The sequence below is a fragment of the Typopeltis vanoorti genome, chromosome 25 (assembly GCF_054136105.1).
Source record: "Typopeltis vanoorti isolate ZY-2024b chromosome 25, IOZ_Tvanoo_1.0, whole genome shotgun sequence".
In the NCBI taxonomy this organism is placed as follows: Eukaryota; Metazoa; Arthropoda; class Arachnida; order Uropygi; family Thelyphonidae; genus Typopeltis; species Typopeltis vanoorti.
The window spans coordinates 64,377,334-64,393,474 of record NC_143573.1 but is presented as its reverse complement, the minus strand read 5'-3'; the positions used below and the strand labels follow the sequence as shown (position 1 = coordinate 64,393,474).

General features: G+C 36.5%; 1 protein-coding gene across 1 annotated transcript in view; it reads right to left on the bottom strand.

Annotated features, from left to right (window-relative positions):
• Positions 1-398: 398 nt before the first annotated feature.
• Positions 399-16,141, bottom strand: part of LOC150092808 (ras-related and estrogen-regulated growth inhibitor-like) — a 124,198-nt gene continuing 108,455 nt past the window's right edge. The window contains exons 3-5 of the mRNA XM_090414779.1: positions 15,503-15,696; positions 9,933-10,056; positions 399-659 (exon numbers count right to left, since the gene is read on the bottom strand). Coding sequence (XP_090270905.1) covers positions 483-659; positions 9,933-10,056; positions 15,503-15,696 — 495 coding nt within the window. The 3' untranslated portion in view covers positions 399-482. The remainder of the gene's footprint in view (positions 660-9,932; positions 10,057-15,502; positions 15,697-16,141) is intronic.

Sequence of the window (16,141 nt, the reverse complement as noted above, 5' to 3'; positions counted from 1 at the left end):
AGAGCAGAGTGATATGCTGGCATGCTTCATGGGAAAGGCTGTTCCACAGAGCTGAGATAGGTGGAACTAAGGATGAATAAAGAGTAGCAGTTTTGCTGTGTCAGCAGCTCAACTGTTGGGCAGCTGCTGCTACACCCATGTTGTGGTAAGTTCAGCAGAAATGTGAAACATAATGGATGCTAGTTCTGCTGAATAATATTCATGGAAACATATGAAGAAGGGAGAGACACAATGTAGGAACGAATACGGAGAAAAAATGGGGATATAATGCATAATAAATTGTGTGATTAATTATTGGGCTATTTGCAATTAATTGTTGTTAAACTTAACCATAACCGCAAATGAACATATGGGCACCTGTCAAAAGTACTTCGGAAGTCTTATTTTTATGTATAAGTAATGTAAGATGCAAAAAGTGCTTATCTGCATTTTTTTTTTTTTTTTTTTTTTTAAATATTTAGTTGCTATTTACGAGTTAACTGTCACATTGTAAAAGTCCTATCTTGCCGGTTGTTTTCACAAGCAGAGCTAGACCGAGGTCTTTTCCACCAGTTTGAAAGTGTTGAATTTCCTGCACTATTTCTTCGTGGATTTTGGGCATTTACATGAAGAGTGCAGTTCACCATCAGATGCCTCCTTGCTTCTTTGCATTGAATGACCTAAAAAAAAGTATATATTTCTTAGAAGTAGGAATAGTTACAGATACATTTAAAAAATACTTCTAATGTATGTACTTGGTATGACAATAAAATACTCTTAGAAAAATTTTCTTAAGGATTATTGGAGTAGAAAGAGGATTGCAAATGGCTCTGAATGTTTTTGTGGAGAAGGGAATCTAAGTTTTTGTACGTTTACCAATATTCTATTAGCTAATAAATTCAAGAGTGAAAATCTGCCAAAATGACTGATAAAGGTACATTCCTCTTGCTGGCAGTTCTGGATTTTAAGACTACAACTCAGAAGCATATAACATCTCAGACATGTAGGCAATGATGAAAGCTGCCAAATGTAATACCTACTTTTACTTCATACATTTGTGATATGTACTTTATATATCACAAATGGTTTCTTTAAGTTCAAAATTTCCAAAATCTTATTTTAAGTACTACACTTTTCTGATTAGGAAATGAACCCATTTTGAAATTAGATTGCTTATTCTCGAATGATTCATTTTATTACATACAACAAAAGTATAATTTAATTATGAATATTATTCTACAAGAAGAGAAAGGTTTATAATCTGAATGTATTAATATTTTCCAAATATAAATGTTCTACACAGAATTAGTAAATATAGAATACTATCCACTTCCTTTGGGAAATGAAGTAACGTCTGCAAGGAGATGAATGGAAGATTTCGTTCCTTTGATTTCTCCTCATTTGCATGAAAGTGCACATTAAGGATCTGAGCATGGTAGGTGAAGGAAGTTGTAGTTAAAGAATATATATATATATATATATATATATATTCTTTCTTTCTTTATCCTCCTCTTTTACCTTTTATGTTGTCGAGATAAATATTCTTGCAACTGCAACCATACTTTAGGATAAGGTGGTAATTCTATGCCTCCCAATGTGTCCTATATATCTGTAGATGCATGTGTTCATGGGGATGAAAAACTCCCTACCTCTGTATGAGACTGGCTAACTCACCTTTAGTCAAGAGACCAGATAAAAGGTTTCTCATGTCACTGATGGGAATCGAATCCAGGTCTTTCTGACCAAAGGGCCTTTGTCTATACTGACAGCTACGAAGGCCTTGAGAGAGAAAGAAAATAACTTTCTCAATATATATCGAGAAAGTTTCTCTTTCTCTCTCAAGGCCTATCTAGGACTACTACCCTCAGATTTGGGTGCTAAGTTTCATGGGGAATAGGAAGCAGTGGAGAAGATTCAGAAGTGAGCCAACAAATGTCTTACAGGTCTAGATTATTCGCTGTGAAGGTAGACAAGAGGATTGTGGGTTGCACAATTTTGATTAGTTTAGGTCATTGAAGGAAGCTTACAGAAGTTCTTCAATGCATGGAAGAGAGAGAGCAGGGCCTTCATAGTCCACTAAGCAATTAAAGTAATGCCTATTAGTGGTGTTTAAAGTTTAGACAAAAACTGACAGAATATCTCAACCATAAAACACTGGTAAAATTGGTACAAAACAATGATACTAAATTATGCTTAGGTAAGCATAGTTTAACTATCAATGATTTATTTTTCTTCATTTTTATGCATGTATATTTTTATATATAATTTAAAAAAAAATATTGTAATACATGCCTTCCAATCGGGAGCAGGTCATGTAATTCAGAAAAGACCACCCTTATTTACTACAGTACAAAAAAGTGTAGCAGGTGTTTGTTTGCGTTGTTTCTCTTTACCTCCCCCTCTTTTTTTTCATGCTACTTGATAGTCAAGTACTGATTTAAATTTCATTTGGGACTATTGATCATCTGAAGCACATTGGAAATACTGATGAATGCATCACAGATCCAGAAAGGAAACCATTAGGATGATTCTCCAATGATCCCACACAAAAAAAGTATTGTTCTTTTATTTTATATATGAAAAGCTAAGTGTACTGTATATTTCACTGGAATCAAGAAATATCAGCTAATGAAATACAAATTGAAGTAAATATTTAAAATGTCACATGAAATCAAAGTATATTAATAAAATATGACATCGATGAAAAGCCAAAAGGCTATTTTTTTCTGGCGAGGTTGATATAAGTTAAGGGGATAAAAATCCCTTATTCTTTTTCAGCCAGCTTGTTGTTCGATCTTAGTTTTGCTTACTGGCTGAAAAACAATAAGGGATTTTTATCCCCTTAACTTAAAATATGACATCTTCAATAAATAACTTCATAGCACAGCTATGAAGACAGGAGAGGACACCTTCACCCTTGCCCAATCAGAGATAGCCAGTGTAAATTATTAATGACATTCAGTGAAAACAGTATGGCAGACAACCAGGCTACAGCCATCTCATGGTCCCTAATCATAAAAGATAGAATGTATTTTATTATTATTGTATGAAATAGTGTGTTCTAGGGTATATTTTCTTGAAATGTGAGATTAAAATCTGAGTTAGCAACTAGACTAACTTAGAATGTTCTTTCTTCAGTTGGCCTAGTGTTATGGATGCAAACTATTTTTACACAGACCTTAAATATAAAAGCTTCAGCTACATTTATAACATATTGGTTATTGTATCTTACAGATTTGTCCATTAGATTTTAAAAAAAAAAAAAATTTGAAAATGAGATCGCTAACCATGAATATTATGTAATTTTACCTTTCTTACATGGTGATCAGAATACATCACAAAAAATTATGGATACAACTACCGTGTTAAAGTAAAACTTTAGTTTAATATAAACCAAAATACACTCAATGTTTCAATCTTCACATTAAGGTCATCTTCTGGAGTATATGTGTATATATACAAAGAAACAAGCTGCACTACAATCTACATGGTATGCTAAAGTTACTGATCAACCATTAAAACTATTTACCTGATATCTGGTGTTTAAAAAAAAAAAAAAAGAGGGTGTTCTGAGCATGATCTGAGAGGCCTGCTTCACTAAAATTATATTTAATGTGTCATTTGTGTTCTTTTACGGATAGGGATTGTACGTCCAGTTTCCCCAATATAAGGTAAATAACGGGTGCAATAAAGTCCAGGTTGTGCCAATGGGGGGGGGGAGAGGATCCTTAGAACTGTTGAATATGTTTTTTAATTTTAAAGGTGGTTTAAAAGTAGCATTAAGATTATAATGATGTAGGATTCTATTGATTTTTTCTGATAACCCTTTAATGTATGGGAGTGTTATGGTTTTACTGTAATCTGTATTACTTTTTGAAGTTTTATGAAGAATTTTATCAATAGTATTTTTGCTAATATATATATAAATAAATATATATATATATATATTGCTAATAATTTTAAATTCCTGTTTAAGAGCAAATTGTTATAGCTCTGTTTTTGAGGGTGTTGATGACTCCAAATTTCTGCAAAGGGTGTTGATATCAGTTAGCATGTATATATATTGTCCAGTGTGTGTGTGTTAGGCTTATGGTAAACAGTGAAGGATAGACTGCCCGAGGGAAGATGTGTGACTAGTGTATCCAGGAACGGGAGCGAGTTCTGATTTTCAATTTCAATAGTAAATTATATATGTACTCATGTTTGTTCAGGTTGCTACTGTTTATTTATTCATCTATTTTATGCATGAACATATTACTCTCCAGTTTAATTAACTCTGTAATCTAATAGATAATCATAGGCAAGAACAACCTAATGAATTAGGCTGTTCTTGCCTATATTTGACTAGAAATTATATTCCTGTTTAATGTTTTAAACAAGGATAGCAAGTAAAAGCATGCATGAAATATCTTCAAAGCTATGGAGTACATACATGTTGACTTTATTCTCAAGTTACCTCAGTACCCACCCACTTTCTTTTTGGGAGGGGGCTACTTACATAATAGAGAGAGATTCGCATAAGGAAATCATTATTACATAGGTAGCCTAGTGGTAAGGTACTTCATGTGCAAACATTTTTTGGACACCATGTGCTCGCATCCCTACCTTGATGTTTTGGTAGTGAAGGCTGTTAAAAAAAAAAGTGGTAGGGTGTAGGTCTCTTTCCACATGGTAAGACAAATCTGAAACATCCATACTGATGGTGGGATTTGAACTTAGAGCTGGCACACCATCCACTCCCAAATAGGTCTGCTCTCGCTTGAATAAAAGATTAAAATTTGAGTTTAAACTTAATTCGTCAAGTAATGTACTTGAACCAGTACGGTTCAAGTACATTTATAACACAATGACAGCTGAACTGGATAGGGGTAATGGGTTTACAGTAATACTACTGGACCTTGCCAAGGCTTTTGATAGGATACCACATAAAACCCTAATCAGTAAACTGGAGCAGATGGGGAGATATAGGGTTGGTGAGATGGATAGGAGGGTGGTTGAAGGAGAGATACCAGAGAGTGGTTTATTCAGGAGTGGAGTCTAAAAGACGGCTTGTGACTAGTGGAGTGCCACAGGGCTCTGTTCTTGGACCACTGCTTTTCAATTTGTTCATCAATGATATAGGAAAGGATTTGAGAGGAAGTGTTCACTTGTTTGCTGATGATGCAAAGTTGGGTAGAGCAATTATGAGTGCACAGGATGTCAAAATTTTACAGGATGATTTGGAGGACTGGGCTAGGAAAAATGGATGTCAATTTAATGTGCCAAAGTGTAAGGTTATGCACTTTGGGGTGAAAAGAATAGCAGCAGTATATCGCATTGGTGGAACCGTACTCCAGGAGATTGACGAGGGCAGGGATTTGGGAGTGTTGGTGGATAGGGAATTGAAGTTTAGGGGGCACATTGCAAAAGTGACTAAAACAGCTCACCAAATCACTTGGCTTCTGAAAAATACTTTAACATGCAGAGACAAACAAATTGTTCCTCTGTATTGAGCCTTGATAAGACCCCACCTGGGCTACTGTGCCCAGTTATGGGCACCAGCGTATCTTCGTGATGGGGAGGAAGTGGAGAGGATCCAGAGAAGAGTGACTAAGATGATAGCAGGTCTGTGGAATGAACCTTATGAGAATAGATTGAAGATTTGTGGATTGCAGAAATTGGTCGATAGGCGAAGGAGGGGTGATATGATTGAGACATTCAAATTATTGAAGGGTTTCTATAAGATTGATCCAGAAGATATTTTTGAAAATATGACTGGTGGTGGGAGGACTAGGGGGCCATGAATGGAAGCTGGGCAAGAGCGTAGTTGACAAGGGTGTTAGAGCTAGGTTTTTTACTTGGAGAGTAGTGAATGAGTGGAATAAGCTTCCAGAGTCTGTTGTGGGTGCTATGACCGCGAATGGGTTCAAGGCAAGGTATGATAGATACTGTGCGAATGTCAAATAGTTGTTCTTGACATGATGTTAGGGCCTCCCTCGATGAGTCTGTCGACTCCTTGGAGTTGCCTGGAACAATAATAATAATAAAACCAACAAAAAATTGTTACAGTGAACCCAGTCGAATATAACGAATTCGAGCTTGTGTACTCTAGTTGTGATGGAACTTTGTGAAATGATAAAATGACAAAAGCATAACTTATCCTTTAAGTTATGACACTAATATCAAAGTCAATTCAGTCGCACCAAATTTGAGAATTAGGTATATTAATAATGATTTGAAATTACATACCAGAAACTTCAAGTTGTGTGTTAAGTATGCCAACGTCATAACTATGAAATTACATGCATTTTCAGCAATGTTAGTAAATCTGTAGAGGTCTATAATGGGAGATTGGCGATTGCTCAAAAATGCACTATTATATCATTTATCAGTGAAGAGAAATGATACTTTTCAGATGAGGGAGTCTGTCATTCAGTTATACTCTAGCATACATTTTTTTTCTAATTCTTCTGGAAAATGTCAAATTCAGAATCATCAGAATGCCTCTGCTGATTTTGATCTGTTTTCATGGGATATAATCTGACCTATTTGGTCAAGTGAAAAGCTTCCCCCTCCAGTTTAAGTCATCTAAATCCTACTGCAACATGGATGTTTGCCTATATTCTTAGGTGAAATATGAATTTCACCCTCTGGTATGAGACTGCCACCTTGCTTATCAGAGGCTTGAAAATTCCATGTTTGTTCTCTAAAGTAGGGTTTCAGATTATCTGATCCTTAGCCTTCCCATGGTATTAATGTACAATAGGTACACCGTTTAGGGAGCGAGATCATATACAAGCAGAAACAAACAAAAAATCTCATTACAACTTATGCATTTGACAGGATGTTCCATTGGAAAGATATGGATAAATTTGAATAACATCTGAAACGAAGTCTAAGAGCTGGTCTCATATTGTGTTGGTGGGGAGTAATTTCTCAAAAACGGAATTGACTGGAGAACGCATGCAGTTAACACGATATTTTGACCTGAAAACAATATTCACCAGCCTCTGTAGATCAGGGATCAGCAAACTGCAGTTCTTTGGGAATGTACATGTGGCTCTGAAGTAAAATTGAAAATGAAAATATGGGCGCCCTCTACTTAAAATGACAACGTTGGCAATGGTGAAATGTGAAAGTGGAGTCCGTGTTGCTTTGCTGTTTCTGTAACTTAGTACTGTATTCTCTTTTGGCTGGGCGCATCCAGAAACTGCATTAGGTGACAAAGGCAACCTGGCAATTATTTTAAATATATACAGGGTGTTCGGGATAAATTTGACAGTTTCGTAAGGAAAAAGAAAATCTTCTTTGTATCTATTAAATTTAATGAATTGACAAAAAAAACATTACAGGCAGAGTTAATTACAATACTATCAACAAGATTTACTCAAAATAACCACCATTAGCATCGATCACAGCTTCAATTCTGCTTCGGAACCTCGAACAAGCTGATGCTACAGTCTCCCTGGGAAGGGCCGCAAAAACTGTTTTAATTTTATCCATTAACTGGGCTTTTGTATTACTGGAAGTGCGATTGGTGTCTTTTTTCAACTGCGCCCCATACAAAATAATCCATGGGGTTAAGGTCTCGGGAGTTTGGAGGCCAAACATTTGGACTGGTGAAGTCGTAGAAATTTTCAGACAACCATTTTTGACTTTTCCCAGAGGTGTGGCAAGGGGCCGAATCCTGCTGCCATACATACGGCCTACCATTGGCTACCCTTGTTATCCAGGGCTTGACTACAGTTAGCAACTCCACGAACAAAGCCCGAATTCCAATGCCAGGGTTCTTCAACACCTGTTCCTGCAGATTTGCGAGGAATTCTGCTGTACGAACGCAATCAGATTGTCTGCTAGGGATCTTTCTTCTTGCTACATCCTCGTAGTCACCATTGCAAGTCTCTAGTTCATGCCTGATTGTTTTTACTGTATTCAGGGAGCATTGGGCAGCAGTGGTAATATCCTTATTTTGACGGCGGGCACGAATCATCATGATACAAGTTATTCTCTTCCATGATTCAGGTGGGTTCCAGCTATCCATCCTTTCTGACATCTTGTATATGAATGAAGAAGGGTCCAAACTTTTAAATGAAGAGAAGTGTGTGTTAATACATGTAACTTACGGAAAAATATAATTAATTATAAATATGTCAAATTTATCCCGAACACCCTGTATAATATTGGTTTTATTATATTTAGATATGTTGACGATTGCAATTTACCGCAACGTGTTTTATTTCACGTGCAACTTACAATAAAACATGTTACTAGTGAGATTTATTTTTATTATATTTTCAAATGATTGTCATTTATTATTTTGAATAATCACTTAGGTCTTTTTATATAATGTATTTATATAACGTGTTAAATAAAATATTGTTTAGGGTGCTTTTCCACATAGCTACGAAGCAAAAACTATTTATGGCTCTCGAATAATTTTTAAATTGTGAGGAACAGGTTTGGCTCTTCCATCTCAAAAGTTTGCCGACCCCTGGTATAGATGAAGCCCTTTGGTCGGAAAGTCCTGGGAAACTCGGGTTTTTCATCCCCCAGAACTGGCAAACTGGTCCCATAAACACACATACAGATTTAGGACACATCGCGAGGCATAGGGCTAACTACCTTATCCTCGATACGGTAGCAGTTAAATGAAGAAAAATATCCTCAACACTGCAAGGTAGAGGAGGGAGGAAATAAGAATAATATTCACCAGTGTGGTTTAACCAAGTGGATCGCATATCAGCAATACCAATCAGCAGAATATGGTTTTAAATCTCACTGTAGATACAGATACAATTGGCCCATGAGTTTGTTGCCTGATGAGACTATCTCTTTACTGGATGCCTGAAATAGCACTGCATGACATGCCACCATCTTCAATGACCATAACAGAGAAACCAGATTATCTTTATTCCATGTACAGCACTTAATGGGTGATATTACAATTTAATGGCTGAGGCTTATTTGTGAAACGACAATCATTAATTTTCCTGCAGTGAAGTGCGAATATGCCTAAAGATTCCCTTTAGGTTGTTTTTCCAATATTAAGCAAAAATCTGCTATTACCAGTGCACTTCTAGAAAGCAAATCTTTTTTTTTCCCCCTCATCCAGTTTGATTTATATTTCCTGGTTAAGTTATTGCAAAACCAAAGATCTTCCCAACGACAAAGCTGTGTAATAAATGTCACTGTATAATATAATATCAGAATAGTAATATTTAAGTTTTTTCGAAATTGATGAGATTGGTGACGGCCAATCTCATGAAGGAAATGCCTCTTAGAGGCATTTCCTATTCCTTTGCACATTCTTGTAATATGCAAGTTGATATCTCATCCAATCACTGCAGTATCCCAACTATCTCTGATTCAATCAACCTCGACTCTCATATCAGCCCCTTCTACAGACAGAAATCTCACTTCGATGACAGACCTTTGAAAAGTGGTCAATCAGTAAATTCACTATTTCAGTGAGATCAAAAAAGCAGATGAAATAGTGGATTTACTGAGTGCCCACTTTTCAAAGGTCTGTCATCGAAGTGAGATTTCTGTATGTGATGCACCCACTGAAGTTAGTGGGTGCATAGATTTCCATGCTCATTCTTTCCTTTCTTGCCACATAGTGAAAGAACTCTTTGGGATTTCCTTTGGCTTGCTCGTATAAGTTTTTCTCATAATCTGAGTTTGCCTTTCTTACTATACTATGCTGGTCATGTTTCTTGCCTGGGGCTTTATACTGTTCATGGTTTTTTGTTTTGCAGATCCTGCTTAATAATTCTACTCATCTATCATACTCCTACCTGATTTATCCTCTTGACCATGGTAACACAGTCTGCCATTAATTGTGAATCTCAGTAAATAAATTAAATAATGCAATTATATAATATTACTAGTGAAACCTATAGTTCATACAACGACAGATTCCACTTTGTTAATGCATTGTAAAGTTATGCAAAAACAAAAGAAATGTTACCGACTTGTCTAAAAAATTCCTGGAATGCTTGTTCAACATTATCGGCTTCTCTTGCTGCTGAGCATTCATGGAATGTACATCGAGGGTAAATGAGGCCAATTCTTTGGGCTTCCAGAGTATTAACATTTCTATTAAAAAAAAAAAAGAAAGATTACTGGCTTGGATAAAAGAGGAAAATAGGTGATAGCATTTTATTATACAGTAGTAACAGGCAAAAATTGCAAAAGAAAAAATGCACATGTTTAAAATTATCTACATTCCAAGACTGAGTCCATTATCAGCAGCAGTGCAGAACAACCAAATTCATGGGAAAGGGAGACTTCAGAACATCTTCCTATAATTTTATTTCAAGCAATATCCTTCGCTGAACACTGGAGGAATGTAATAGAGATCCAAAACGCGATATCTATGTTGGTGATTTAAGCACTAGGCGTTTGGTGCCCTTGTCAGAACACCAATGACAGGATATTTTATCAAAAATGTTGCAACAAGCTTTAGGTACGAATTTGCTAAGGACACCAAAAACTTAAGTATGCTTCTGTTAGCAGAGGATGCTAAAATCACCAACATGGATATTGCCTTTTGGACCTCTATTGCATTACTGCTTGAAATAAGATTATAGGAAGATGTCCTCCAGTCTCTCCTGTGATTATTATTTTTTCTACGCCACTGCTCACTAATTTGAGAAAAGTGCAGTTATAAACTCGTGAAAACAATGAAGTCAGCAGATCAAATAAAGTAATGGGGAAAAAAAACAGTGCCCTTGGCAGAAGCACTTTAGTATTAGAAAAATCCTCAATCTGGAGTTTAGTGAATCACAAGTATAACATCAGTGTTGTAAAGTACCATGCATTATGCTCGTGATTTATAAAAAGAAAGCTAAAAAAAGCCTCAACTTGGATGCACAACTTTAAAGAAAAGATTAACCACGCTACCGGCCAACACGTCTATAGACGTTCACTTTATCATGGATGCGAAGTGCTTATTAAAATTGTAATACCATTGTTATAACAATGAAATATATGATGGATACGAAGCATATGCGGATGCGTATTTGATCCATAACGGCCGGTAAGGTGGTTAACATAAATTCGGTGAAGAAAAAACATCCCCAAGTACAGTATGAAGTGAATCAAACAAACAAAAAAAATAATGATTCAATAGACAAGTTACATTAGAAACTTACAATAATTTAGGCGTCCATGTATGTAAGGCATCCTCAATACGAATTCAAAAATTAAACAAGCCGCCAGTACAATGATGCAGAAGAACATTCTTTCACGTGAATAAAGCAAACATTGCGAGCACCTCAGAGTTGACTCTTCCAACAATTGAAAAAAAAAAGTAGGATGAGCTCTGTGAAGAGCTATTTCCCATTAGAGAAAAACTTAGAAAGCTATTGCTATATCTCACTCCGGATGCTTAAGTTATCATCTCACCTCAGTATTTGCTTAAGTAATAGAGAAGGTAATTAACAATAAATTTAATCACCTAGACGGGTATCAGCTAATCAGTGACCACAGTACTTGTTGCCTATATTACACATATACCTCTGGATAGTCATGGAAAGGATTTGAGAAGTTTAGCAGCCTTCTTAAGAAGGCGTGCTGTTATTTGCAAGACATTCGGTAGAATTTTAGTGTGCAAATTGCCATCTCATGATGCGAATTCTGCCCTTCGTAATCCGACAGTTCTCCATGGTATTCTTTCATCAAAATTCTCTACTGGTGCAGGTGTATTTCAGAGTTCTGCTATATCAGCTTCCCTCGTCTCACTGACCTTAAACCATGGCTAGTTTTCCTGATGGTACACGTTATACCACATGTGGCAAAACTTTTAGTGCTCAAACATCCCCAACTTCAACTAATGTACTAAACACTGATTTCTATGCCATCTTCCAATGGAACAATGACATTCTAGTTACCTTCCATACTACCAAAAAGAGAGCCCTCTTTTTGCTTAAAATAAAAAGTTCAGTTCGTCTCAGTACCTTTGAACCAATTACGCTCAGCAGTCAAAACCAGATCTCACAAACTGACACTTAAGTTTGAGTATGGAAATTAACAGTATGCTGTTGGTACTCTCCCTTGATAAGTCTTTGGACTCCTTAGAGGTGTCTAATAATAAAAATAATAAATCAGACTTTCATGAAATGTATAACATCTATACCCTTCATAAAAGAAAGTAAAGACGACCTCAGAAGAACAACACATACTATTACCACAAGAGTTGCAAAGTGCATTGAGGTTAGTGGTGGAATTTTCGAAGATTATGAACTGTAAATTACAGCATTTGTGTTTTGTATAAGTCATTTGTCGTTCTTTAATGCCTCTCATGATAGCTTTTAACGCCAGTTTCAAACAGTTGTATCTCCGCATCCATTGGCAATTGGACACGTGTTTACAAGAACTTTTTTTTTTAGTCAGAATAACCGAAACTATACCCTACTAAAATATTTACTATTCCTCCTGAATATATTTCCATAATTGCTGTTCAGAACTGGCATCCATTATTCCTTCCTTTTCTGTTTAGCCCACAATAAGTCTAATAGCAGCTGCCCATTTGCAGTTCAAATCCGAATTCACCGAACACGCTATTCCTACACATACTTCATTCTACCTACCTCTATTCTTTGGGAAAAAAGCCCTTCTCTCTTCATTCATGAAGTATTCTTTCTCAACAATTACAACTTCCAACTATTAATAAAGGTAGGCTCCTCTCTTAACCCCTTCCAACACTACAGTTTGCTATAAGCTTGAAGTCTGACGTGTAAGAAAGTGATAAACTGTTTAGCAGTCTCTTATATTATTATTACGTGACACTTCCAGGGAGTCCAAGGACTCATCGAGGGAGGACTCCTACAGCTCTGTCTCCACCAACTACACCCACGCCATCTACCACCACTGGTATTTTCACAAACATCCATGCCCATGGCGGAATTCGAGCCCATAGCCTTTTGGCTGGAGAGCAGATACACTAACCACTTGGCCAACCAAGCCCGCATATATATATATATATATATATATATTGGTTGGATGCAAAGCAGTATGTAATTATTCACTGAGTTAGCTGTGCATTAGGAAACCCTCCCTCTCGATTTACATATTTGGTGCGATAACGAAGTACCACGTGATATCAACATATATGCGGCTACTATAAATGGACACGCCTATCCGATGTATATAATCGGTAAACGTTTGCTAATAAATGGGGAAATGTGGCGATGTAAGCCAATTTAACTGCAAGCAGAAAGTTGGGGACTGGAGGATAGATACCAGTATTTCGGAAACAGTCACACTTGCTGGTTACTTCTGTATTAAGGGTGTACCTGGACTGGATTAATCTTGAACAAACATCCAGCAGAAAGGCTCAACATTGGTCAGCCATGCATGGTTGATCCTAGAGGTGAGCCTCTGGTGTCACGACTGGTATCTTAGCAACGACGTGCAACAGTCTCAGAGCTCGCCCACCAGCACAAGAGCAGGGCAGTTCGACCCATTTCAATGTGCGCATACCTTGCTTCGCCTGGGGTTCCACAGCTGGAAACCAACAAGGGTACCCATGACGACACGGCATTGCAAACGGCTCCCGTGCGCAAGGAACGTCGACAATGAATCCTCAATATATGAAGGAAGTTCGTCTGGAGTGATGAGTTCCGTTTCCTGCTGTTGGGATTCAACAGGCCGGTGGAAGTGGAGTTATGGTCTGGAGAGCTTTTGCCTGGCACGCACCCAAGTCCGTTGGTTATTATCCAACAAACACAATGGTGTGCGCTACAGGAACCTGTTAACTGACCATATCCAGGAGGAGGTCTACCACAACCATAGTGACATCTTTCACCAGGAGAACCCATCTTGTCATCTCGCTCGTACAACTACTGAGTGGTTGGAGGAACACAACGAATTCGTCACATTACCTTGGCTCTCAAACTCCTCTGTAATCCAATTGAACATGTATGGGATATGCTAGAACGGGGTGTAAGAACTGCTGATCCTCCTCCATGGAATGAGCTTGAACTGACGGAGTTGCTGCAGCGGACATGGGTCCAATTACGCATGGAGGATGTTCGACACCTCGTAGAATCTGTTCCTTAGGCCAGCGCTTCCCAAACTGTGGGCCATAGGTTTTGTTGAGACGCCGTGAAATAATGAAAACAAATTGAAAATGTTTTAAGATTAAGTAGATTTTTTTATCTTAAAAGAAACGTATTTAATTTTTATTATTTTTTATATTTTAATGGAAAAAAAATCACACATTGGTGCGGGTTCACAAATTTTGCTTCCTGCGTATTTCGGCGCTTAATGAATATTAGTAAATATATGCTTGTTCATATAAGTTTCATTTCAAAGCAGGAATCTAAGAATTGCAGTTTCAAATATTTCACCTGATATTAGTGAGTATTGAACACATCCATCACATTAAATTGTTATTAAACTTCTTTATTGTTTTTAATTCTTTCCTTATTATTAATCGTCTTACGTTTCATGTGCTTGTACTGCAAATGTACAATAAATCTCTCTATACAAAAATACGAGATAATGTGCCATGTCAAATGTATATGTAAGATGCTGAAAATGTAATACTTGCGTTTGATTTTTGCAATATTCGCTGTGTATGTTTTGTATTGAATATAAATACAATAAATATTATAATAATATATGTCTATATAACGATTTTGTTTCGAGGGGGAGACCGTGCAATATTTCAAATTTTTTAAAAGGGGCCATGACATCCAGAAGTTTGGGAAGCACTGCCTTAGGTGTTTGCGAGCCGTAATTGCTCAGAGAGAGATGGACCAATGCGTTATTAGGTGGGTGTTCCTAATGCAAAGCTAACTCAGCGTACAGTCAGAGTTGAATTTAACTCAAACTCTCGATATTAGCTGTTTGTTTTTGCGAAAAGCATTCTGATACCGAGTCATGGTTAAAAAATATGAAAGTGTAATTAGTAGTTATGATTTAAGTCTCATTTTGCTGCTACAAATGTTCCAACTGAAATCGAGTCATTTGTTTCTGTGTTTTTGAGATCCTAAACACCATCTTATCAGTTGTCATCTAGCCCGTGGGACATTATATCATTTCGAATCATTTTACAAATTTCATCAATAAAATGTCAGTGAAATTAACATGATTGAAATAAAAGTTGGAATGAATCCAGATGTGTAAGGATTCAAAATACTTAGTTTAATTAATATCATAGAATAACTTACGGACGGACAACAAACGAGTCTAATAGGTTAACGCATCTTTGAGTCATTTTGCCTTATTTATGAAATGGTTGGAACATTTGAACTATTGACAAGTATTCGATGAAACATTGCAATTTAATATAGATAGATTAAACAAACACCATCACATTACCTTAAGGGGGAAAGAAATATTACGAAAAACCCTGCTGCAAAGAATATTTGCATCAAATGCTTCGGTACCACAATAGTCTTTCTCGCATTGCGCCCACTCAGCTGTGATAAGATGTATTCCAATGAAATATTTTATTTAATTGAAATAAGTTATGTTTTAACAAGTTTATTGTATAAACAGAACTATTTTCTTCATTCCCCAAACCAAGTCATACCTTAAATGCAAAAGGTCCTCCTTGTTTCCTATTAGAGCCATAGCCATATGGCCACTGGATCCATAATCTTCGTGGAGCAGCCTCATCAGTTCTCTAGCTTTCAAAAAGCTTCTTTTATCGGTTATAGAATAGATTACTACGTAGCCATCAGCATTGTCGAAGATCGCCTTTTCTTTCAGACTGGTAAAGGACTCCTAAAATATAATTCGTGCATTAGTAAGATTTTGTTATAACTGAATAAGTTCATGATCATTTGTAATGTTTAATCTCTTCATACAAAATGTGTTTCTTGTCAATTAAGTGACGTCATGAATCGTTACCTTGGCAACAGCAAGTTCTCATTATGCAGAGTAATCAGTGCATATTTCTACTCATCCGAAAGACATCCTCAATAAACAATTTTTAGTCAACTGCTAGTTTGTTAATTACGCAAGTGAATTCAGAATCATCGATATGGTTCGCAAGTGACAGAATTTAAAGCAGCGTATTTCAGAGGTGAGAATTACCTGTTGCCTTTTAACTCGTTAGAGCGCTCTAATTTTAATCTAATTTCATTCATTCTACTTCCATATTAATTGGAAATTAAGTTTGTCATATCTTATACACGTTCCCAATATTCTTGGTTTCTCACTGGAAGTT